General features: G+C 44.2%; 1 protein-coding gene across 3 annotated transcripts in view; it reads right to left on the bottom strand.

Annotated features, from left to right (window-relative positions):
- Positions 1–27,103, bottom strand: part of GABBR2 (gamma-aminobutyric acid type B receptor subunit 2) — a 1,221,295-nt gene that overhangs the window by 252,598 nt on the left and 941,594 nt on the right. For all 3 annotated transcript variants that reach the window (XM_063922929.1, XM_063922931.1, XM_063922932.1), the window contains one exon: positions 6,694–6,816. In XM_063922929.1, coding sequence (XP_063778999.1) covers positions 6,694–6,816 — 123 coding nt within the window. The remainder of the gene's footprint in view (positions 1–6,693; positions 6,817–27,103) is intronic.

Here is a 27,103-nt window from a genome sequence, read left to right on the forward strand (position 1 = left end):
TCAGTCATTGGCTGGCTGATACATTGTATTACTGTGCTGTGTGCAGCGTATGTGCCTGATTATACAGCTGTGTGTAATGCATAGTGCTTTTTGCAATTGCATACCCCTCCCCTCTCTGTATCTATCCTGAGCCATAACACCCATTATCACCAGAGCCGGCCCTAACCAATATGATGCCCTAGGCAAGATTTGGCTGGTGCCCCCTAGCACCACCGCTGGCTCCGCCTCTAACCTCGCACCTCTTTCCCAGCACCATCACCCCTCACCCATAGCAGTCCTTATTTTGGTGTTTGTACCCCCTATACTTTAAATAGAAACAGCTAGCACATTTGGCGCACAGCCCAAAAAGGGGTGTGTTTTTGCTGGCAAGGGGCATGGCCACACAATAGTAACCCCAATTCCAATTACGCCACACAGTACTGCAACTTTATTCACATTTAATCATGCGATAGTGTCCATAATTCATATTACATCCCACAGTAGTATCACTTTACCTTATAAACGTTACTCCTCACAGTAGAGCCCCTTATTCACATTACATCACACTGAATTGCTCCTTATTCACATTACACCACACCCTATTGCTCTTTATTCATATTAGATGACACAGTAGTGCCCTTTCTATACGCAATGCCACATAGTAGAGCACCTTATACACATAATGCCACACATTAGTAATTCATTTATACACATAATTCCACACAGTAATGCCCCTTACACATATGAGACACCTTATTAATGTCCTTATAAACATAATGCACCTTACACATTATGACAACCTTTATTAATGCCCTCTTACACATAATGTCCCTTACACATATGCCGCACATTATTAATGCCCTTATGCACATAATGACACAGATAGTGCCACCTACACATTTGCTGCACATTATTAGTGCCCCTTTACACATAATGACACACATACAGTAGTACCCTGTTACACATATGCCCCACATTATTAATGCCCTTATACACATAATGACACACATAGGGCCCCTTACACATATGTTGCACATTATTAATGCATTTTTTACATGACACACATAATGCTACTTACACATATTCTGAACACTACTGCACAACCAACCCACTCACATGCACACAGCACTCACACTGCCCCTAACATTGTGACCTCTTCCTCTGCTTGGATACAGATGTGTCTTCATAAATCTTGCCTCAATGCTAACGTCGGGCACCTTTTTTTTAATAAAAATGTATCTTATTTGCATTGCTATGTGGCTAGGATGTACAAGCAGTTTCTGCTGATTAAAATGATATGCGGCATGTCTATATACTGTGTGAGACTGTGGCTGTATCTGCATATGAAATGCTACACACAGAATATAGGCATGTCACATATCATTTTAATCAGCAGAAGCGGCTGATGCCCCTATGCATATCAAATGCCCTAGGCAATTACCTAGTTTGCCTATGCCTATGGCCGGCTCTGATTATCACTACACATGCTATGGAATAAAAAGTATCTTAGAACTGCCAATATAACGTAATTCATTGTACAAGTTTTGTTGCCTATTTTACAGTTGCTGCATAATGTCAGCATTAGCAACACTTTACAGTATTAAGCCTGCAGACGAGGGCTGCCACAACCTGCATTACAGATAGAGCCACGTGATAAAATACATAAATATAATGGGCCCTACACACTGGTCGATACCAGTGAAAGATATGAACAATCTCGTTCATCAATGAACAAGATACTGTTCATATCTGTCAGTGTGTAGGCAACAACGATGAACGATGCGCGGCCCCACATTCGTTCCTCGCTGGTGCCGGCTCGTTTAAACATGCAGGCCAATATGGACAGTCTCGTCCATATTAGCATGCAGTGCTATGGAGCCGGGTACTGGGGGGCGTGAAGAAACTTCACTCCCCCCATCACCTCCCCCCCTGCCGCCGGGTCACCCATCTGCCGTATCGGCCATCGGGCAGCTTGTCAGCGACTCGCTAGGTGTGTAGGCTTCTTAAGTCGTTTACAGCTATGCAGATGGGGGTTAAAATGTGTGTGTACAGTATATGGGGGCAGAGTGTATGTGTATGGGTGCTCAATTTGTGACAGATTTGTGTGTTTGTTTGTGTGCTGGGGGGGGGGGAGAGCTAAATTACTACCTTGCCTGGGAGACAAAAATCCTAGTTTTGGCTCTGCTAAAGCAGACACAGTAATTTACAAGTGGTATGTGGAAAGGACTACACCAGTCACATCCCTTTATTTTATTCTGGCTACGGAATGCATGTACAAATGAGTCAAATACTGACCTACTGGGAACATCAATGCTTTATTTTCTTTACTCATTATTATCAATATTTACAAAGAATAAATCATTTTTACAATTATAGTAGAATACAAAATGTCTTTGCTTTTTGGCATGCAATTTACAGTATGTATGAACAAGAGCCTGTGGCACTGATAAAATGAATAATATCGAGAGATAATACTGCAGCTGACACAAATACATCTCTATATGATTTACAAAATATAAACAATAATATACGCTGGATTCATCACTTTTATTGTTTCTGTATCTGCACACCATTTAGTGTTGCATTTTTCACTCATGGTAGTGATTTATGTTTGTGAGAGATGGTATTTTTTTCCCCTTTTATTGAAATACTTTTAACATTGTTTATAAATATAGAAAATATCTGATTCATAGGCAGGGTGCACACCAGACAGAGGTTACGGTAGACCTGCCATTGCAACGACATAGTGGCTGATTCAGGTAAGTATACACATTTACCGATCAGCTACTCAATGTGTTGGTCCTGTCATCCAACTGGGCAGGTATTTGAATTTGTCCACCCAGCTGTGACATCAGCCCCTGTAGCAAATGTACAGTTGGTCAGTGTACCAGCCATACACACAGACAGATGCACCAAAATATCTTTAGCTATAGCGGGCTTTGGCTGTGCTGCACAGCCGACGTGATATGTCTGTGATCGACGCTGTTAAAAGACATATCGGGTATACACACCCACTGAAGGGCTAGCGATATATCAGCTATTTGATTGAACACCTGATAAATAACTTAATGTGTACCCAGCTATAGTTATTTTTTACTACAAAGTAGATAAAGTAACAATACCTCATTTGCCTTTTTATAATTTCTAAATGTACCTCTGTTGCTCACAATTACTGTATCAAGGTGATCAAGCCCGTTGCTAGGGTGAAACGTACGTCCTACTTCACTTCTGGGTTCCCGTGCTGTGTGCACTGGACCCGGAATCAGGATTAAGGAGAGAGAGTCGCTTCATCCAGACTAATTAGCAATACTGCTTCACCACTCAGCTATCAGGTACCTTTCAGCATTCTCTCATCGGGAAACAGCAAGTTAGGTCACCTTGCAATGTCCCAGGGATAACAAGATGACCAAGACTGGCAGTCCCTGACAGCAGACATGCACTTGCTTCGTTCTATACACCGCCAGCCAGCATACACCCTCACCCCCCATTTACTAGTTTGCACATGGGAAGGCAGTAGGAGTCCCTAGAGACCTGGCTATGTTCTATTTTCTACTTTCTCCTTATCTGTTCAACTTATCCTGAGTACTGACTAACAAAAAGCAGGAGATGTTTTACTCACAGACAGAATCTGTTTAAATAATAAGAGTATTTTACTACATCACTAGACACTAGCTGAAATCCTTCAGTACATGGTACACACAGCCATAGTTAAAGCCAAGCCTGCTTATGCTAAATAAGTTGTGTCTGCACAATTTAAACTGTGTTTGAATGTGATACCAGCAAACATATGCAAGCTTTTGCTGTCAAAATTACAGGGTGAAATCATTTTATGCATGTAGTAGATATGTATGTATATTCAAATTGTGTGTGAATTTATAAATAATTGTTTTACATGGGTAAAACAACAAGCACATGTGATATTTAGCCAACAGAGAGAAACCATTCAGCAAGCAATGCAGTTTATTTGTACCACTACTAACAAAATTGTATCTACATGAAACATTGTTGCATTGTATTGCGACACAGGTCAAGTTGTTTAAAGAAGCTGCTATTTTTTGGGCTTTGCAAACAGGTCTCAAAATAACAAGTAGCACACAGTGCATATTTGTCACCAATGATTTTAACCTGCTGAAAAACTGTATGTTCCTATGTTATAGGACCAGAGCATAACTAGAACTTTTTCTTCCCCAAGCCAAAACATTCTCTGCCCCACCCCTCCCCATAATTGCCACTAGTAAAGTGATGAATCTGCGTGCATCACAAAAGGGGGCCTGGCCTTGCTGAATGGGTGTGACTTTGCATAACGGGGCGTGGCATTGCAGGAAAAGGCTACCTTATACCCCAGTTTTGCAACCTGATTCATGCCCCTTGCATTATTTGTAATTTTTCCTCCTTATAGTAATGCCCAGTAAACATTATGCCACATACTGCAATGGCCCTTAGATATTATGCCACACACAATAATGCCCATTACACAATATGCCACACACTGTAATGCCCCTGACACATTATGCCACACACCATAATGCCTGTGACACATTATACCATGCATCACAATGACAGTTATACATTATGCTACACACTGCAATGCCCATGAGACATTATACCACATACCACAATGCCCGTGATATAGTATACTAGACACCGTAATGCCTGTGACACATTTTGACACACACCACAACGTCCATGATACATTATGCCACACACTGCAATGCCCCTGAGAAATTATACCACATACCACAATGCCTGTGATATAGTATACCACACACCATAATGCCTGTGACACATTATAACACACACCGCAATGTCCGTGATACTTTATGCCACACACCGAAATGCCCATTACACATTAAGCCCTACAGTAAGGCTTCTACAGTCTGTGAGTCCAGGAAGGAGCCATGGGGCACAGCGCGTGCCTCTCCTGTGTCTGTCCTGTGTCTCCAGCGGCGTGTCTATCAAATGAAGTGTCGGTTCGTAAGCCAATCAGAGCTCGCGGACCGGCAGCTGCGGCTCCTGACTGGCTGCCAGTCCGCGAGCTCTGATTGGCTCACGAACCGGCACTTCATTTGACAGACACGCCGCCACCGGAGACCCAGGAGGGACACAGGAGAGGTGCGCGCTGTGCCCTCTGGCTCCTTCCCGAACTTACAGCAGCAATCAGTGGTGGCACCACCGCAACCCTGCGCCTCCAAGCCTCTGCAGTGGCTGTGGGAGTGGGAGTTACGCCACTGTATAGGACATGTTTGTGTAAAGAATTGCTGACTACTCATTCCCAACTTATACTGACCACAGCAGCGAATCACTTGTTGGATACGCAATACATAACAGAATTGCCATACTAAACCATCTAATTAACACTAAGTGCATAGGATAATCTATACAGTTATACGTAATTATACAGTACCTGGAACCTGGAAGTACTGGAAAACACATATCATGTCTCTTAACACATAATGCATTCAAGAATTCATACAATTCCGCAATTCCTAAAGCATAAGAGCCTGCCAATTTGTTGTTATACATACAAACCAAATATTACTTTATTTTCACCCAGGTGGCATTGGTATTCAGTGCCAACCTTACCTCCATGAGATCGATAAAAGTGAGAGGTGTTTATTTAAGAATACTCACATTTTAATACATACCCAATAAAGGTTATATCTTAATGAAAATACTTGTCTTTTCCCTTTTATTGGTCACTTGCACAAAATGGAAGCCTCTTTATCATATTCTTATCTTTCCTCAGGGGAGCACCACCAACTCAGAGATACCTGTGTATACCCGTGCACTTATATGTACTTATAGAGATACCTGTGCAGTTATACTGTATGTACACAACACATCATACAGTTGGTCTCAAACATACGTAAAGCAATCTTAGTGCAGGACTAACAATATACCTTTCCTATATCACAATTACTGTATCTAAACTTTAATACAGCTTTCAGTGGGATATGTTCAGTATGCCGGTGGTCAGAATGCTGGCAGTCAAAATCACAGCACCTGAATACCAGCACCAGAATATTTACATCATTCGAAATGATAATTCTGGAATCCCGACAGCTGGCCCCCCGATTGTAAGTATGCCGAGGACTGTCAGGGTTAGACGGCGGGAAGGGAAGAATTTAGATTTGGGCACCACCACGGAGGGTTAGGATTAGGCTGTGGGGAAGGGAGGGCTAGGGTTAGGCAGTGGGGAGGGGGGGATTAGGTTTAGTCACCACCGGAGTGGTTAGGGTTAGGCTGCGGGGGGATAATGGTCAGGCTGTGGGAAGGGTGGGTAAGTATACTTACCAAACCCCTGTCAGGATGCCACTGTCAGTCTACTGACCACTGGCATCCTGAACGTCAGCGACGCGTATCACTCCCCTTTCAACGTGGCTAAATATAAATACTTCTTATTCCTGTGTACTGTAGATAAGACTGGTATTTTCTAACACCCCAGTACTCGTATTTGTAATGCTTCTAAATCTGCTAGTCAATTGTACCATATAATGTATTATTATTATTATTATTATTATTCTAATACAGTATGTACAGTACAACATTTAAATGGTTTATGTTCTGCTGTATAGTGAAAGTACATTACATACAAGAACAATACATAAGACAAAGGGGAGTAGATGGCTCTCTCATGAAGGCTCACACAATATAATCTTGTATAATAATGTAAACTTTACAACAGCATCATAGTGAATAAAATCAAGAACTTACCTCAAGGTTATATTCTTCAACTGTTCTTTTTAAGGGATCCACGATTTGCCAACAAATCAAGATACACAGATCAATCAGCAGCATTCCACCAACTATTACCAGCAGCTTCTGATCCTTGATAATCTAGGAAAATAAAGGTAATTGTATATATTATTCTAAAAGTCATATTAAAAGAACATTACATTGGAGTGCTTTTAAGAAAAATTTCAGTTATTTTATGATAGGGAATAATCACACCTTGATAGAGAAAGATATGATCACAAATGGGCCAATTAGGGGTGGGGAGTACGTGAGTGCACCCCTCCCCTGGGAATGGCGAGTGCAGTGGATCTTCGTGTTTGTATAAAAGGTTAATTTTTAATTGGCCCAATTGTGATCATATCTCTCTCTCATGCACCCCTAAGCTCACTTACTTTTAGCCAGGCCCCTAAAAAAAATCTATGTGAAAGTTTATGTGATAGGGTAGGACTTGCGGTGAAATGGGGTCCCATGGAGTGGGCCGCAAGTTTACATGCATTGTACAATTCATAACCCAAAACCCCATTGTTTATTCAGATGTATATTAAAGCATTAAGGTGAATGAAGCTGCCAAGGAGACTGCAGGGCTCTCTCTCTCTCTCTCTCTCTCTCTGTATATATATATATATATATATATATATATATAAAAGCAAAAGGTACCCTATGGCGCTATGTGGATGAGAACAAAGCTGCACCGCAGAGGAACCTCCTGTTAGATGAGGCTCAAAAGATAATAATATAATGTAGATCTAAGGGCGCTTATAGATAGTACTATATATCACATCAATATTGTATACATAAAACACAATATGAGCTCAGTTTTAGTATTTAATACATAAAAAATGTCACAGTTAAAAAATTACAGTGAAAATTCAACGGAATCTCATGTATTACATATTAAGTGAGTTCAACAATTTTCTGTAGATGAAAGTCCAGATATGACTTATGGCTCGTGACAGTTCTTCCTTAGCAGCAGAATTAAGTCAAGTAAGTCAACAATGAAGTGTACTGTGGTCCTCTCAGAGGTATCATCCCTGAGCTCTGGGAGGACCACAGTACACATCATTGTTGACTAATTTCTGAATGGTCTTCATGCGAGTTGGACTGTTATAGAGTCAGGGACAGACCTTAAATGCCCTTGAGCTTGGTCACTCGTTTGACCACATTATATTTATGGATCCCATCTAAATATGGGTCTTACATTATTGAACCATTTATTCTAATTTGGTTTTATACCTGCTTTTATTGATATATACAGTGAGATTCACATTCCTTTGGAATATCTTAAAACTTCTGGCACCCGAAATTACCCCTGAGGAAGTCCCAGAAAGGGACGAAATGCGTTGGGTTTTGTTCTAGTACTATTATCCATCTGTGCCATATGCTGCTAAGGAAGAACTGTCATGAGCCAATAAGTCATATCTGGACTTTTATCGACAGAAAATTAGTGAACTCACTTAATATGTAATACATGAGATTCCATTGAATTTTCACTGTAATTTTTTAACTGTGACATTTTTTATGTATTAAATACTAAAACTGAGCTCATATTGTGTTTTATGCATACAATATTGATGTGATATATAGTACTATCTATAAGTGCCCTTAGATCTACATTATATATATATATATATATATATATATGATGTCACATTGCCGGCGCCACCCGGCGGGATAGCGGGAACGAGCACCGCACTATGAGGCCTATACCCTCCCTATATAAGGTATGTTCGTAGCACTTTTACTCTTTATGCACCCGATGAAAAGGCCTTAGAGCTTTGAAATGTTGTGAATAAACAGCACCATTTCAATCTACTCAAAGACCGGATGAGTGCCGCCTTTCCTTTCATGCAAGTATATTGGTATTATATATATATATATATATATATATATACACATACAGTGGTCGTAGTGGGGCGGTATACGGCGGTATGGTATACCGCCACTTCTTCCACTGACCCAGAAATGAGTCCATGAATGTGCAGCAGGAGGCGAGGGAAGTTGACATCCTGCTGCACATGGTGCTCCCCGTCCCTGCGTGGGGGCCGGCGGCTATGTAGAGCGCTGTATTAACTCACAGCCGCTCACCGCCGCCAGCCGCCCACGCACGCCGCTCACAAGCCACCCGCCGCCACTGCTGCCGCTCACCAGCTGCCCGCCGTCCCCGCTCACCAGCCGGCCGCTGCCAGCCACGAGTCACCAGCCACCTGGCGCCAGCCACTCGCCGCCCGACGTCGCCAGCAGCCCGATCACTGCTGCCAGCAACAAATTAGGTAATATTCCCCTGCTGTCACCTCTCTCCCTGTTGTCACTGTCGTCTCTCTCCCTGTCGTCACTGTCGTCACTCTCCCTGTCGTCACTGTCACTCTGCCTGTCGTCACTGTTGTCACTCTCCCTGTCGTCACTCTCCCTGTCGTCACTGTCATCACTCTCCCTGTCGTCACTGTCATCACTCTCCCTGTCATCACTGTCACTCTCCCTGTCGTCACTGTTGTCACTCTCCCTGTCGTCACTCTCCCTGTCGTCACTGTCTCTCCCTGTCGTCACTCCCTGTCGTCACTGTCTCTCCCTGTCGTCACTGTCTCTCCCTGTTGTCACTGTCGCCACTCTTCCTGTCATCACTGTTGCCACTCTCCCTGTCGTCACTGTCGCCACTCTCCCTATCATCACTGTCGTCACTCTCCCTGTCGTCACTCTCCCTGTTGTCACTCTCCCGGTCGTCACTCTCTCTCTACCTGTCATCCCTGTCTCTCTCCCTGTCATCCCTGTCTCTCTCCCTGTCGTCACTGTCGTCACTCTCTCTCTCTCCCTGTCATCACTCTCTCTCTCTCCCTGTCGTCACTGTCTCTCTCTCCCTGTCGTCACTGTGTCTCTCTCCCTGTCGTCGCACTCTCTCCCTGTCTCTCTCGCTGTCGTCACTGTCTCTCTCGCTGTCGTCACTGTCTCTCTCGCTGTCGTCACTGTCTCTCTCGCTGTCGTCACTCTGGCTGTTTCTGCTGTCACAATTTCAGCTCATTCAGTGTGCTACAATGTGAATGTCGGCTCATTCAGTGTGCTACAATGTGAATTTCGGCTCATTCAATGTGCTACAATGTGAATTTCGGCTCATTCAGTGTGCTACAATGTCTCTCTCTCCCTGTCGTCACTGTCTCTCTCTCCCTGTCGTCGCACTCTCTCCCTGTCTCTCTCGCTATCGTCACTGTCTCTCTCGCTGTCGTCACTCTCTCTCTCGCTGTCGTCACTCTGGCTGTCTCTGCTGTCACAATTTCAGCTCATTCAGTGTGCTACAATGTGAATGTCGGCTCATTCAGTGTGCTACAATGTGAATTTCGGCTCATTCAATGTGCTACAATGTGAATTTCGTCTCATTCAGTGTGCTACAATGTGAATTTCGGCTCATTCAGTGTGCTACAATGTGAATTTCGGCTCATTCAGTGTGCTACAATGTGAATTTTGGCTCATTCAATGTGCTACAATGTGAATTTCGGCTCTTTCAAGTGTGCTACAATGTGAATTTCAGGCTCATTCAGTGTGCTACATTGTGAATTTCGGCTCATTCAGTGTGCTACAAGGTGAATTTCGGCTCATTCAGTGTGCTACAAGGTTAATTTCGGCTCATTCAGTGTGCTATTATGTGAATTTCGTCTTATTCAGTGTGCTACAATGTGAATTTCGGCTCATTCAGTGTGCTACAAGGTGAATTTCGGATCATTCATTGTGCTACAAGGTGAATTTCGGCTCATTCAGTGTGCTACAATGTGAATTTCGGCTCATCCAGTGTGCTACAATGTGAATTTCGGCTCAATCAGTGTGCTACAATGTGAATTTTGGATCATTCAATGTGCTACAAGGTGAATTTCGGCTCATTCAGTGTGCTACAATGTGAATTTCGGCTCATTCAGTGTGCTACAATGTGAATTTCGGCTCGTACCGTGTGCTATAAAGTGAAAGGGGCACCAGTACTAGATAGTATAAGGGGTTCTACTACACAGGACACGCCCCCTTTTGGGTGACCACACCCCTTTTTGGGTGACCATGCCCCCTTTTCTGGAGCGTGTGCCTTCAGCGCGCACATAATTACATCCTTGACTTTTGCATACCCCCACTTCAAAATTTCCACTTTGGCCACTGTATATAATAAGATTTTACTTACCGATAAATCTATTTCTCGTAGTCCGTAGTGGATGCTGGGGACTCCGTAAGGACCATGGGGATATAGCGGCTCCGCAGGAGACAGGGCACAATAATAAAAGCTTTAGGATCAGGTGGTGTGCACTGGCTCCTCCCCCTATGACCCTCCTCCAAGCCTCAGTTAGGATACTGTGCCCGGACGAGCGTGCATAATAAGGAAGGATATTGAATCCCGGGTAAGACTCATACCAGCCACACCAATTACACCGTACAACCTGTGATCTGAACCCAGTTAACAGTATGATAACAACGAAGGAGCCTCTGACAAGATGGCTCACAACAAGAATAACCCGATTTTTGTAACAATAACTATGTACAAGTATTGCAGACAATCCGCACTTGGGATGGGCGCCCAGCATCCACTACGGACTACGAGAAATAGATTTATCGGTAAGTAAAATCTTATTTTCTCTGACGTCCTAGTGGATGCTGGGGACTCCGTAAGGACCATGGGGATTATACCAAAGCTCCCAAACGGGCGGGAGAGTGCGGATGACCCTGCAGCACCGAATGAGAGACTCCACGTCCTCCTCAGCCAGGGTATCAAATTTGTAGAATTTAGCAAACGTGTTTGCCCCTGACCAAGTAACTGCTCGGCAAAGTTGTAAAGCCGAGACCCCTCGGGCAGTCGCCCAAGATGAGCCCCCTTCCTTTTGGAATGGGCTTTTACAGATTTTGGCTGTGGCAGGCCTGCCACAGAATGTGTAAACTGAATTGTATTACAAATCCAGCGAGCAATCGTCTGCTTAGAAGCAGGAGCACCCATCTTGTTGGGTGCATACAGGCTAAACAGCGAGTCAGATTTTCTGACTCCAGCCGTCCTGGAAACATATTTTTCAGGGCCCTGACAACGTCAAGTAACTTGGAGTCCTCCAAGTCCCTAGTACCCGCAGGTACCACAATGGGTTGGTTCATGTGAAAAACAGAAAACACCTTAAGGAGAAATTAAGGACGAGTCCTCAATTCTGCCCTGTCAGAATGAAAAATTAAGTAAGGGCTTTATATATGATAAAGCCGCCAATTCTGACACACGCCTGGCTGAAGCCAGGGCTAATAGCATCGTCACCTTCCATGTGAGATATTTTAAGTCCACAGTGGTGAGTGGTTCAAACCAATGTGACTTTAGGAAACTCAAAACAACATTGAGATCCCAAGGTGCCACTGGGGCACAAAATGAGGCTGTATATGCAGTACCCCTTTTACAAACATCTGAACGTCAGGCACTAAAGCCAGTTCTTTCTGGAAGAAATTCGACAGGGCCGAAATTTGAACCTTAATGGACCCTAATTTTAGGCCCATAGACAGTCCTGTTTTCAGGAAATGTAGGAAACGACCCAGTTGGAATTCCTCTGTAGGGGCCTTCTTGGCCTCACACCACGCAACATATTTTCACCAAATGCGGTGAAAATGTTTTGCGGTTACATCCTTCCTGTCTTTGACCAGGGTAGGGATGACTTCATCTGGAATGCCCTTTCAGGATCCGGCGTTCAACCGCCATGCCGTCAAACGCGGTCGCGGTAAGTCTTGGAACAGACAAGGCCCCTGCTGGAGCAGGTCCTTTCTTAAAGGTAGAGGCCACGGGTCTTCCGTGAACATCTCTTGAAGTTTCGGGTACCAAGTCCTTCTTGGCCAATCCGGAACCACGAGTATCGTTCTTACTCATCTCCCTCTCATGATTCTCAGTACTTTTGGTATGAGAGGCATAGGAGGGAACACATACTCTGACTGGTACACCCACAGTGTTACCAGAGCGTCCACCGCTATTGCCTGAGGGTCCCTTGACCTGGCGCAATATCTGTCTAGTTTTTTGTTCAGGCGGGACGCCATCATGTCCACCTTTGGTTTTTCCCAACGGTTTACAATCATGTGGAAGACTTCCCGATGAAGTCCCCACTCTCCCGGGTAGAGGTCATGCCTGCTGAGGAAGTCTGCTTCCCAGTTTTCCACTCCCGGAATGAACACTGCTGAGAGTGTTATCACATGATTTTTCGCCCAGCGAAGAATCCTTGTAGTTTCTGCCATTTCCCTCATGCTTCTTGTGCCGCCCTGTTTACGTGGGCGACTGCCGTGATGTTGTCCCACTGGATCAATACCGGCTGACCTTGAAGCAGAGGTCTTGCTAAGTTTAGAGCATTGTAAATTGCCCTTAGCTCCAGTATATTTATGTGGAGAGAAGTCTCCAGACTTGATCACACTCTCTGGAAATTTTTTCCTTGTGTGACTGCTCCCCAGCCACTCAGGCTGGCATCCGTGGTCACCAGGACCCAGTCCTGAATGCCGAATCTGCGGCCCTTTCATAGATGAGCACTGTGCAGCCACCGCAGAAGAAACACCCTTGTCCTTGGAGACAGGGTTATCCGCTGATGCATCTGAAGATGCGATCCGGACCATTTTTCCAGCAGATCCCACGGAAAGGTTCTTGCGTGAAATCTACCGAATGGGATCGCTTTGTAAGAAACCACCATTTTTCACAGGATCCTTGTGCAATGATGCACTGATACTTTTCCTGGTTTTAGGAGGTTCCTGACTAGCTCGGATAACTCCCTGGCTTTCTTCTCCGGGAGAAAACATCCTTTTCTGGACTGTGTCCAGAATCATCCCTAGGAACAGTAGACGTGTCGTCGGAAAAAACTGCGATTTTGGAATATTTAGAATCCACTCGTGCTGTCGTAGAACTACTTAAGATAGTGCTACTCCGACCTCCAACTGTTCTCTGGACCTTGCCTTTATCAGGAAAGCGTCCATATTTCTTTTAAGAAGAATCATCATTTCGGCCATTACCTTGGTAAAGACCCGGGGTGCCGTGGACAATCCAAACGGCAGCGTCTGAACCGATAGTGACAGTTCTGTACCACGAACCTGAGGTACCCTTGGTGAGAAGGCAAATTTGGACATGTAGGTAAGCGTCCCTGATATCCAGTGACACCATATCGTCCCCTTCTTCCTGGTTCGCTATCACTACTCTGAGTGACTCCATCTTGATTTGAACGCTTGTATGTAAGTGTTCAAATATTTCAGATCTCACCGAGCCGTCTGGCTTCAGTACCACAATATAGTGTGGAATAATACCCCTTCCCTTGTTGTAGAAGGGGTACTTTGATTATCACCTGCTGGGAATACAGCCTGTGAATTGTTCCCAATACTGCCTCCCTGTCGGAGGGAGACGTTGGTAAAGCAGACTTCAGGAACTTGTGAGGGGGAGACGTCTCGAATTTCCAATGTACACCTGGGATACTACGTGTAGGATCCAGGAGTCCACTTGTGAGTGAGCCCCCTGCGTGCTGAAACTCTTGAGATGACCCCCTACCGCACCTGAGTCCGCTTGTACTGCCCCAGCGTCATGCTGCGGACTTGGCAGAAGCTGTGGAGGGCTTCTGTTCCTGGGAATGGGCTGCCTGCTGCAGTCTTCTTCCCTTTCCTCTACCCCTGGGCAGATATGACTGGCCCTTTTGCCCGCCTGCCCTTATGGGGACGAAAGGACTGAGACTGAAAAGACTGTGTCCTTTTCTGCTGAGATGTGACTTGGGGTAACAAAAGGTGGATTTTTCAGCTGTTGCCATGGCCACCAGGTCCGATGGACCGCCCCTTTATACGGCAATACTTCCATGTGCCGTCTGGAATCTGCATCACCTGACCACTGTCGTGTCTTCGTCTGGCAGATATGGACATCACATTTACTCTTGATGCCAGAATGCAAATATCCCTCTGCGCATCTCGCATATATAGAAATGCATCTATAGTCAATAAAATCTTGTCCCTGTCAAGGGTATCAATATTTTCAGTCAGGAAATCCGACCAAGCCCCCTCAGCGCTGCACATCCAGGCTGAGGCGATTGCTGGTCGTAGTATAACACCAGTATGTGTGTATATACTTTTAGGATATTTTTCAGCTTCCTATCAGCTGGCTCCTTGAGGGCTGCCGTATCTGGAGACGGTAACGCCCCTTGTTTTTATAAGCGTGTGAGCGCCTTATCCACCCTAAGGTGTGTTTCCCAACTCGCCCTAACTTCTGGCGGGAAAGGGTATACCGCCAATAATTTTCTATCGGAGGAAACCCACGTATCATCACACACTTCATTTAATTTATCTGATTCAGGAAAAACTACAAGTATTTTATTCACACCCTACATAATACCCTTATTTGTGGTACTTGTAGTATCAGAAATATGTAACACCTCCTTCATTGCCCTTAACATGAAACGTGTGGCCCTAAAGGAAAATACGTTTGTTTATTCACCGTCGACACTGGAGTCAGTGTCCGTGTCTGTGTCTGTGTCAACCGACTGAGGTAAATGGGCGTTTTTACAAGCCCCTGACGGTGTCTGAGACGCCTGGACAGGTACTAATTTGTTTGCCGGCCGTCTCATGTCGTCAACCGACCTTGCAGCGTGTTGACATTATCACGTAATTCCTAAATAAGCCATCCATTCCAGTGTCGACTCCCTAGAGAGTGACATCACCAATACAGGCAATTTGCTCTGCCTCCTCACCAACATCGTCCTCCTACATGTCGACACACACGTACCGACACACAGCACACACACAGGGAATGCTCTGATAGAGGACAGGACCCCACTAGCCCTTTGGGGAGACAGAGGGAGAGTTTGCCAGCACACACCAAAAACGCTATAATTATACAGGGACAACCCCTTATACAAGTGTTTTCCCTTATAGCATTTTTATATATGTAATCATATCGCCAAATAAGTGCCCCCCCTCTCTGTTTTAACCCTGTTTCTGTAGTGCAGTGCAGGGGAGAGCCTGGGAGCCTTCCTCACAGCAGAGCTGAGCAGGAAAATGGCGCCGTGTGCTGAGGAGAATAGGCCCCGCCCCCTTTTCGGCGGGCTCTTCTCCCGGAGTTTGTGAGATCTGGCAGGGGTTAAATACATCCATATAGCCTCAAGGGCTATATGTGATGTATTTTAGCCATAAAAAGGTATTATACATTGCTGCCCAGGACGCCCCCCCCAGCGCCCTGCACCCTCAGTGACAGTTGGTGACTGTTGGTGAAGTGTGCTGACAACAATGGCGCACAGCTGCAGTGCTGTGCGCTACCTTATGAAGACTGAAAGTCTTCTGCCGCCTGTTTCTGGACTCTGGACCTCTTCAACTTCGGCATCTGCAAGGGGGGTCGGCGGCACGGCTCCGGGACGAACCCCAGGGTGAGACCTGTGTTCCGACTCCCTCTGGAGCTAATGGTGTCCAGTAGCCTAAGAAGCAAATCCATCCTGCACGCAGGTGAGTTTACTTCTCTCCCCTAAGTCCCTCGTAGCAGTGAGCCTGTTGCCAGCAGGTCTCACTGAAAGAAAAAAACCTAACTTAAACTTTTATTCTAAGCAGCTCAGGAGAGCCACCTAGATTGCACCCTTCTCGGCCGGGCACAAAAATCTAACTGAGGCTTGGAGGAGGGTCATAGGGGGAGGAGCCAGTGCACACCACCTGATCCTAAAGCTTTTATTATTGTGCCCTGTCTCCTGCGGAGCCGCTATATCCCCATGGTCCTTACGGAGTCCCCAGCATCCACTAGGACGTCAGAGAAATATATATATATATATATACACACACATATACATATACACACAGTATATAGTGGGAAAAGGCAGCATGGCATGGGCTTACCTTGGGATCAGTTTCAATATTCATGCCCCTTCCCCACAAGGCATATATTTTGTGTCCCTGTTGGAAAATGGAAGGAGGGGAGCGCCAATTCTCTTTCTGGTACAGGGCACCAAAAAGTCTAATTTCGGCTATGAGAAAAATATTGCATTTGCACTCCTTTCAAGCTTACATAGAGTTGGACATTAGTCAATTCGTTCTTTTTAATCATATTAATTGCTTTCTTTCCTATTGCGCATGTGCTGTAAAAATTTGGTTGCGTCCATCCCTATGGCGCGTATGACTTTGTAAGGAAGAATGCAAGTCAGAGTTAAGTATGTGCAATTGCAGTAATAGCAAGTCAATGCAAAATGCATGCCATGCTGACCACAGGAAGAATGCATATGTACATTTTAGGGGGAACTTTTTTCGCAGGTGCTCTAACTCTGGTGCAAAATGCAAACGAATGAGTGGCCACTTTTGATTGAATGAATATATATGAAACCCTCCTACTTATCCTAGTGCCACATTAATGTGGCTGCTGCAATCTATTTGTATTAAAACATTCATTTTCAAATCTAACATCTAAAATACTAGTTTTTTAATAATACTGTTCAGACACACCATATTGTATACTGTAAATTCTACATTAACTATTAACATTGTCAAGCCATTTCTCCTGGCATAAGCCATGTGCGTATGTATACTACAATACTACAATTGTATTTTGGAGTAAATCAGATGCCTGTCCTTGTTAAAATACTGTATAAGTATACTGCTATATAGTCAGCTCAGCAAGCCAATCATAATGGGCCTTTTAGGGTGCATTTAATGTTTGCTGTTTAGATGCAAATTCTGTCCATTTTTATATGGATATGTTCTTAACTCTACATGAGGCCCTGCTTATACACTGTTAATTAAATTAAATATGCAATAAATGTGATGTAGCATCTGGTTTAAGAAAAATATTCCTCATTTGTGTTAATTATGAATAAAAAAATAATGCACGTACGCTGCAACAAACCCAATCACATCTGAAGTCATAAAAAACAACTATTTTTAAATCCAATGTGCAGTGTTGCTAACAGAATTAATAATTAAACGTTGTCTGAGAAGAGAAGCATCAAAATATCTGTTTGGAAATTGCTTAATTAGTGATTAATAAATGATAATTATTGATAAATTCATCTTCATTATTGAGATATTTTAAATGGTTAATTAGGGATTAAGGATTAAAATTCTCATTTATTCATATATATATATATATATATATATATATACTACTTATGAAGAAGTAAAGGTAAACTCTAGACCCTCATCATCAGCAAAACTAGTTTGATATGCTGTAGAGGGCCTGTGCTACCGTTAGGTGATCCTCGGGGTTTGCCCCTGAGAATCCTGACTGATTACATGGACAAGAATCAGATTGTGAAGCTGTTGGCTGTGCTCCTCAAGGTCACCATTGTGCTAGGAGTGTAGTGCTTGGCTATAATGTCAAAGTCAAACGTCGCTCTCCCAGTCTGAGAAGCAGAAGATGCCACCTTGAACTGCTGGCTTCTAAGGGCGGACTTTATAATTCTTAATTTCTTCTCCTTTACTTATTTTTTGAATCACATCATTTTAGATACATTTGTTTACTTGTGTACACTTAAGGGTAATATATTATAAGAATTAGTTGAATTGTGGTATGAGCATAGGCAAAGTAGAACCATATGCATTATTTCAACTGGAGTTCACTGTAATGTGACCCATTATGAACTGGGAGGCAATGCAATGTGTCATAACCTGATCTGTACATTGTAATGTGGAGGGCACTGTATGTTAAATAATGAGAACTGGGGCATTTTAATGTGACATAATATGAAGTGAGGACACTGTATGTTATAATGTGAATTGGGCATACTGTGAGGCATAATGTGCACTGGCTGCCCTACAATGTTACATCATGTAAACTAGGGAACTACGATGATTCATACATTAAATTAGGGCACAACTATGGGGCATAATATTAACTAGGGCACTACTATTGGGGCATAATATTAACTAGGGCACTACTGTGGTTCAGAAAACAAACTAGGGATCTATTAGGGGGCATATAATTAATAAATGCTAAGGAGAGGCGTCTCTCTAGAGTCATTGGGACAGAGGCCCCTTCAATATATTGCTATGAGGCTGACAAATGTCTAGTTATGCCCCTGTAAAATCACTTTTCATCTCTAACAGGAATATCTACAATACAAACATTAATGTATTTATTGTCTTTACCTAATCCAAATTAGGCACAGATTGTGGTAGATGAGAATATTGGGGTGACTGATATCAATGCAGTAGCATCAGTTCTGACACCCCGTCCCAGTGCATGTGACATCATGACATCACACAAAAGCTACAGAGAGCATTGTAAGCAAGCAGATGGGGGCTTTCTATTAGGGGTGTGAACACCTCACACTTCACAATATTGTTTTACGCCAAAATGTTGCACCGAGGTACACTAAGCTAAGCAACAGTAGTGGCCGGCACAAACACGTGCACATCTAGGCATGATACTGCAGTGGCAGGCAGTATGGCAGTTTTATAAACTATGCCAAAAAAATGCTCCAAAGAGCACATAATGCAAAGAAAAGAGGTGCAAGACCCTTATGTTGTATAAACAGGACATGCACACTTTAACAAACCAATAATTTCAGTGACAGGGACTGCCACACCTGTGGCTGAAATGATTGGTTTGTTTGGGTCCCCACTAAAAAAGAAGCACATGATCTCTCTCTGCACAAACTGGCTCTACAGATGCAAGATGTCATCATCCTCAGATTCCTCACCCCCATCAGTGTGTACATCCTCATCTTCACAGACTATTAATTCTTCCCCGCTGGAATCCACCATCACAGGTCCCTCAGTACTTTGTGAAGGTAATTGCTGGTAAAGGTCTTCCTGGTGGAATTTGTAATTCATTTTGATGAACATCATCTTTTCCACATTTTGGGAAAGTAACCTCCTGGCTGCACTAAAATCTCTTTCTGAGTACACACTGGAGGGTGGGCAACTTAAGTAAAACAAAGCCAGTTTGTCTAAGGGCCTCCAAATTGCCTCTTTTTCCTGCCAGTACTGAAACGGACTGTCTGACATGCCTATTTGGATGCTATCACTGAAATAATCTTCAACCATTCTTTCACTGGTGACAGCATCATATGTAGTGACAATAGACATGTCAGTAATTGTAGGAAGCTCCTTCAGTCTGGGCCAGATGTCAAAACTTGTTCCTGACTGATCGGCATCACCGCCAGCAGGTCTCTTAGGAAAATTGCATTTTTTCCTTGCAGCCGCAGTTGCCGGAGACAATGAAGGAGGAAATGTTACCGTGTCACATTCTGCTTGAGCTAACAATTTTGTCACCAGCAGGTCTTTGCACTTCTGCAGATTTGTGTCTGCTGGAAACAAAGATACAACGTAGGCTTTAAACTTAAGATCAAGGCCCTCATTTCGAGATGATCGTAGCTGTGCAAAATTTAGAACAGCTACGATCATTCACACTGACATGCGGGGGGACGCCCAGCACAGGGCTAGCCTGCCCCGCATGTCAGTGCCGCCCCCCCCCGCCCCCGCAGAAGTGCAAAGGCATCGCACTTCAAGAGTAGCTCCTGACCAGCGCAGCTTTAGCGTGCTGGCCGGGAGCTACTCGTCGCTCCCCGGCCCACAGTGGCTGCATATGACGTCACGCAGCCACTGCAGGCCACTCCCCGTACGGTCCGGCCATGCCTGCATTGGCCGGACTGCGCCCTCAAAACGGCGGCCAAATGCCGCTGTTCCGCCCCCTCCCGCTCAGCGACCGCCTCTGCCTGTCAATCAGGCAAAGGCGTTTGCAGCCCAGCTATGGTCTTCGGCCATCTGGCATGCGCCGGCGCACTACGGGACCGGTGCATGTGCAGTGGGTACCCGTTCGCTTGGCCGCAATAAAAAGCAGCGAGCAAACAGGTCAGAATGAACCCCCAAGTACGGTGGTCAAAATGTAGTGCTATGATTTCAACAGATTGACCACCCTTGAAGTCTGGCAAAGTGAATGAAGGGCTTCATCCACAAGTCCAACATACTTAGCAGAATCGCTCTGTTTCAGCTCCTGTTTCACTTTCTGCAGCTGCTTTTGCAATAGCCTGATGAGGGGAATAATCTGACTCAAGCTGGCAGTGTCTGAACTAACGTCACGTGTGGCAAGTTTGAAGGGTTTGTGAACCTTGCACAACATGGGAATCATTCTCCACTGCACTCCAGGTGCATTTCCACTCCTTACCCTATGTCATAGGTGGATGTATAGGCTTGAATGGTCGTCTGCTGCTCCTCCATCCTCTGAAGCATATAGAGAGTAGAATTCCACCTCGTTACTACCTCTTGCTTCAGCTGATGGCAGGGCAAGTTCAAGAGTGTTTGCTGGTGCTCCAGTCTTCGACATGCAGGCGATGAATGTCGAAAATGGCCACATATTTTGCAGGCCACCGACAGCATCTCATGCATACCCCTGCCATTTTAAAAAAAATTCTGCACCACCAAATTAATTGTGTGAGCAAAACATGGGATGTGTTAGAATACGCCCAGATGTAAAGCTCTCCAATATAGGTGGCATTGTCCGATATCACAAATACCGGGGAGAGTCCAAGTGGGGTAAGCCATTGTGCAGTGATGTCGCTCAGTTTCTCTAAGAGGTTCTCAGAGGTGTGCCTCCTGCTGAAACCGGTGATACACAGCGTAGCCTGCCTAGGAATGAGTTGGCGTTTGTGAGATGCTGCTGGTGCTGCTGCTGTTGGTGCTGTGGAAGGCAACACATCTACCCAGTGGGCTGTCACAGTCATATAGTCCTAAGTTTGCCCTGTTGCACTTGTTCACATGTCCATGGTTAAGTTGACAGTGGGTACAACGGCATTTCTGAGGGCACTAATGACACCTTTTTAATGTCCTTGTACAGACGGAATGGCTTGTCTAGTGAAGTGGAATCTAGACGGGATTTGGTCCACGGACACAGTACAGCCATCATCTGTCTAAATTCCACTGCACTAATGGCGGATACTGGATCCAACTCTAACACCAGAATAGTTGTTATGGCGTTAGTAATCCGCATGCAACTGGATGACTGCTGTCATACAATACTTCATCTTCCTCACAAAAGACTGTTGAACAGTCAATTGCTATGTTACAGTAGTGGTCTTCCTGCTCTCTTCTGGGATGGAGATCGACTCCCAGCAGCAACAACAGCAGCAGCAGCATCAGTAGGCATAGCACTCAAGGATCCTCCAGAGGAATACCGGATAAGAGAGATGTCAGTCATGCATATGACATGGCCTACAGGACTACCTTCAATCCTGAATGAGGAGGAAATTAATGATGAGGGTGTTGGTGGTGTGGATTGCAGGTGCTGGGATACAACAGAAGAAAGTGAGCTACATGTCATTGGACTGATCACACTCCTAGCCAAAGTTTCTGAACTTGACAATGACTTTTGATGAATGCACTGCAGGTACTTACCCCTACTTATTATGGATTGACAAAGGCTACACATGGTTTGATACTTGTCCTAATTTATGGAGATATAATTCCACACTGAAGAGGTGGATTTTTTGGTATTTTACCCAGGTATGACAATGGGATTTTTCATCCTATGGTCAACAACTGTCTCCACTGGTGCCTTATTCAAACAAACCGCATCATCATCAGAATCCTCATTGCCATCTTCTCCTCAGCACCAGCTACACCAATATCCTCCTCATCCTGGTGTATTTCTACAGTGCCATTCTTAATCTAAATGTCTGCATGTGGACTGGTGCTGCTCCTCCCAGCACTTGCAAAGGGCGTACAAATGGAGGAAGGATCCTCCTCTTCCAGTACAGTACAGTTAGACATGGCAACCACAGACCCACTTGGACTTTCCTTGAGAATTTGTGATATTTTTGAAAGCACACTTGGTTCCTATGCCTTTATAAGTTTCCTTTTTTATAACTCTTATACAGGGAGGAGGGCTTACATTATCATTATGAGCTGCAGAACCACCAGTCATAAACAAACGTCAAGGACTTAGCCTTTCCTTGCCACTTCGTGTAGTGAATGGCATATTGCCAATTTTACATTTTACTTCGGCTAACTTAAATTTTTTATGTTTTTTAACACCTTCAAATATTTAATCTTTGACTTTACATGCCCTGTACGACATTGGTCATCAGCCTTAGCCGATGACGTTGACGGAATTGCATTGTTGTCATGACTAGTGGCAGCAGCTTCAGCACTAATAGTAGTAAGCGGTTCCTGATCTTTCACTTCTTTTACTTCCATTTCTCATGCACTGAGTGACTGAGTGATGCACCAATTAAATATATTTTTGTCTTTGGATCACACACAGATCTAGCAGTAGTGTTAGTGTACGCCAGCTGCAGTACTGAGTGATGCACCAATTAAATAAAATATATTTTTTGCTTTGAATCACACAGAGGGATTATAGCAGTAGTGTACAGCAGTACTGGTAGTCGTCACTGAGTGACGTACCAATAGAAATATATTTTTTGCTCTGTATCACACACAGAGGATATATAGCAGTAGTGTATGGCAGCCGCTGTACTAGTAGTTAGAGTCCCACACCAATAGAAATATATTTTTTGTTTGATTCACACAGAGGGTATATAGCAGTAGTGTACGGCGGTACTGGTAGTCATCACTGAGTGATGCACCAAAAGAAATATATTTTTTGCTCTGGATCACACATAAAGAATATAGCAGTAGTGTTCGGCAGCTGCTGTACTAGTAGTTAGAGTCACGCACCAACAGAAAAATATTTTTTGCTTTGAATCACACAGAGGATATATAGCAGCAGTGTACAGCAGCTGCTGTACTAGTAGTTAGAGTTACACACCAATAGAAATATATTTTTTGCTTTCAATCACACAGAGGGTATATATCAGTAGTGTACGGCAGTACTTGTAGTTGTCACTGAGTGATGCACCAATAGAAATATATTTTTTGCTCTGGATCACACACAGAGTATATCTGGCAGTAGTGTACGGCAGCCGCTGTACTAGTAGTTAGAGTCACGCACCAACAGAAATATGTATAGCCTTGAATCACACAGAGGGTATATAGCAGTAGTGTATGGCAGCCGCTGCACTAGTAGTCAGAGTCACGCACCAACAGAAATATATTTTTGGCTAGGGATCACACACAGATATAGCAGTAGTGTTAGTGTATGGCAGCCGCAATACTGAGTGATGCACCAATTAAATAAAATATATTTTTGGCTTTGGATCACATAGAGATATATAGCAGTAATGTACAGCAGTACACAGCCCCTTATAGGCAGAGAACAACACCTGGTCTGTCCTATACACAGCCACAGTATGCTAGTGCAGTACACTACTGTACAGTGCAGAGCCCTACACAGTGACTGACACAGCACAGCTACACAAGCAGCACAGCTCTTTCCTGCCCCTCTGCTTTCTCCTGCCACCAATTGCGATCACCTGCCCCCCTCTGCTCTCTCCTGTCCCCATTTGGTCTCTCCTGCCCCTTCCCTGACTCAAGCAACACAGTAGGAACACATCCTGTGCACTCTCCATGTACGGTGTGAAGATGGCGCCGATCACCAGGGACTTACAGATGGGTCCTCCGTTATCTTGGCTGGCTGAGGTGTTAGTCGCAATCGGGCATACGCAGCGTACTCGGGTGCAGGTAGGCGCGCCTAGTCGCAGAGAGGCGCGCCTAATTGCAGGGAGGCGCACAAAGCGTTTGTAGTTACCTTTAAGTGTAACACCTGCGATCATCCACCAGATGTCACCATTTACAATCACCATGCGTGTGGTCTCCCGTAAAATACAATACGGAAATACATAGTAAGAACTACTTTACTAGTGCGTCTCATTATGTTACATTATTTCATACAGTATATAACAGTATATACAGTACAGATGCAAATAGTACAGCATATGCAGATGCAAACAAACGTGATAAAGCCACAGTATGGTCCATTTACAGTACTTTAGGAATATGTGAGCGTCCAAGTCAGATAAATCAACATAAAACCAGTAGTGTACACAGACGCAAACAGACATGTTACATGCACATTGTTGCCTACTGATGTTAGGGATATTGTATGTTAGCGTCCTAATCCCGTAGCCATTACAGCATAATCAAAACCAATGGACTTATTCATCTGTCGGCGGCGAAGTGTCCGAGTGGTGAAGTGTTCCGCTTCCTATGCTTAGAGTCCCAGGTTCAATTCCTAAGGTACGAATGCATGTTAATTTCTTCCAGACACTTTATTATTTTTTTATTTTTATATTTATCATACTGTAGTATACTTTCACATGCAATACAAGTGTGCACACAAGTTTTACATACAGCAGGGCAAAGCTGTAGGAGCATTTCTACTGTTAAGGTTCTATGCACCGTATGGTACATATACTGTACAATTCTGTAGCAGGGCAGACTCAATTAAAATGGCTACCACCTGTGACTCCTTGCCCCATGGAGGCACACGGCGACGGAGCAAGTAACAGCACAGGTTTTGCAGGCTATGGGCAATCTCCTTGCTAAAATATGGTATCCGTTCACATGGTCGACCATGTTATGGTCGACAGTCATTAGGTCGACCACTATTGGTTGACATTGACATGGTCGACATGGACACATGGTCGACACATGAAATGGTCGACACGTGAAAGGTCGACACATGAAAAGGTCGACATGAGTTTTTTAACTTGTTTTTCTTTTGGGGAACTTTTCCATACTTTACGATCCAAGTGGACTACGATTGGAACGGTAATCTGTGCCGAGCGAAGTGGTAGCGGAGCGAAGGCACCATGCCCGAAGCATGGTGAGCGAAGCGAGCCATGTGAGGGGACGCGGTGCACTAATTGGGGTTCCCAGTCACTTTACGCAAAAAACGACACCAAAAAAAGTTAAAAAACTCATGTCGACCTTTTCATGTGTCGACCTTTCATGTGTCGACCATGTGTCCATGTAGACCATGTCAATGTCGACCAATAGTGGTCGACCTAATGACTGTCGACCATAACATGGTCGACCATTCATACCGGAACCCTAAAATATAGTACACAGGGGCGATAGGGATAAGTGAGGTCTATGCACATAACGATACACCGGACTTGATTGCATCGCAACGTGACAAAATGTCCGAGGCACGTGAACCCCCACCTTTTGGCAGCACTCAGCTATAGAGCGAGTGACGGCATAGGTTTTGCAGGCTATGGTCCAATGCTGAAGGAGCGCCAGAATCCCCTAGCTAAAATACAGTACACAGGGGTGATAGGGATAAGTGATTTCTATGCACATAGCGATACACCGGACTTGATTGCATCAAAAAGTGACAAAATATCTGAGGCATGTGAACCCCCGCCTTGTGGCAGCACTCAGCTATGGAGCGAGCGACGGCATAGGTTTTGCAGACTATGGGCCAATGCTGAGGGAGCGTCACAATCCCCTAGCTAAAATACTCAGGGGCAATGAGGTACCGTAGAATGATCAATTAATAAATACCGTATAGTGTACAGTATACAGACGCAAAACAAGGAGTTTAAGCAACAGTGCAGTCTATTGAAGTCACGGATACAGTACAGTAAAGTAAGTGAGCGGCCAAGTCCCCTAGCTATAAGGGCTTAATCTAAAACCAACACAGATTCTCACAACACAGGTTCTTTAATGCCGACAATCTACAGTACTACAGTTGCGTCAGAATATACTAATTTATACTCATTACCGCTGTGTATTGTATAAAGCGGAATGAGTCGCTCCTGCAGATTTACCCTGATTTATGTGAAACCTGTGTTCATCCTTTCATTGAATGTATAACAAAGAAAAAATAATAATAAAGTGAATGTCATGGGAACACATTTAAAAAAAAGTTGGCACTTTGGAAATCGAACTTGGGACTCTCAGCATGGGAGGTGGGAGCCTTCATCGCTAGCCCACGATGCTTCATGGAAGATTCACAAGTTCATGTGTAAAAGTTCTGCAAAGAGCGATTCCTTCCCATTGGTGTTGGTTTATGCCTTAGGGGACTCGGACGCTCATACATGTATTTCAAAACCACGGTATTTAGTGCACTGTACAGAGCCGGCCCTAAGCATAGGCAAACTAGGCAATTGCCTATTGCATATGGTATGCCTAGGGGCACAAGCAGCTTCTGCTGATTAAAATGATGTGCGGCATGCCTGTTTTCTATGTGTAGTATTTTGTATGCAGATACAGCCACAGTCGCACACAGTATATAGGCATGCCACATATAATTTTAATCAGCAGAAGCTGCTTGTGCATCTTAGCCACATAGCAATGCAAACAAGCTGCATTTTCATAAAAAATAGGCACCCGATGTTAGCAGTGCTGCCAGTTGACTCACGCTAGGAACTATATGTGTCATTATGTGTATAAGGGCATTAATAATGTGTAACATATGTGTAAGGGGCACTATGTGTGTCATTATGTGTATAAGGACACTAATAATGTGCAGCATATGTGTAAGGGGCACTATGTGTGTCATTATGTGTATAAGGGCACTAATAATGTGCGGCATATGTGTAAGGGACATTATGTGTTTCTCATTATGTGTATAAGGGCACTA

This window comes from Pseudophryne corroboree, chromosome 5, assembly GCF_028390025.1.
Source record: "Pseudophryne corroboree isolate aPseCor3 chromosome 5, aPseCor3.hap2, whole genome shotgun sequence".
Taxonomy (NCBI): domain Eukaryota; kingdom Metazoa; phylum Chordata; class Amphibia; order Anura; family Myobatrachidae; genus Pseudophryne; species Pseudophryne corroboree.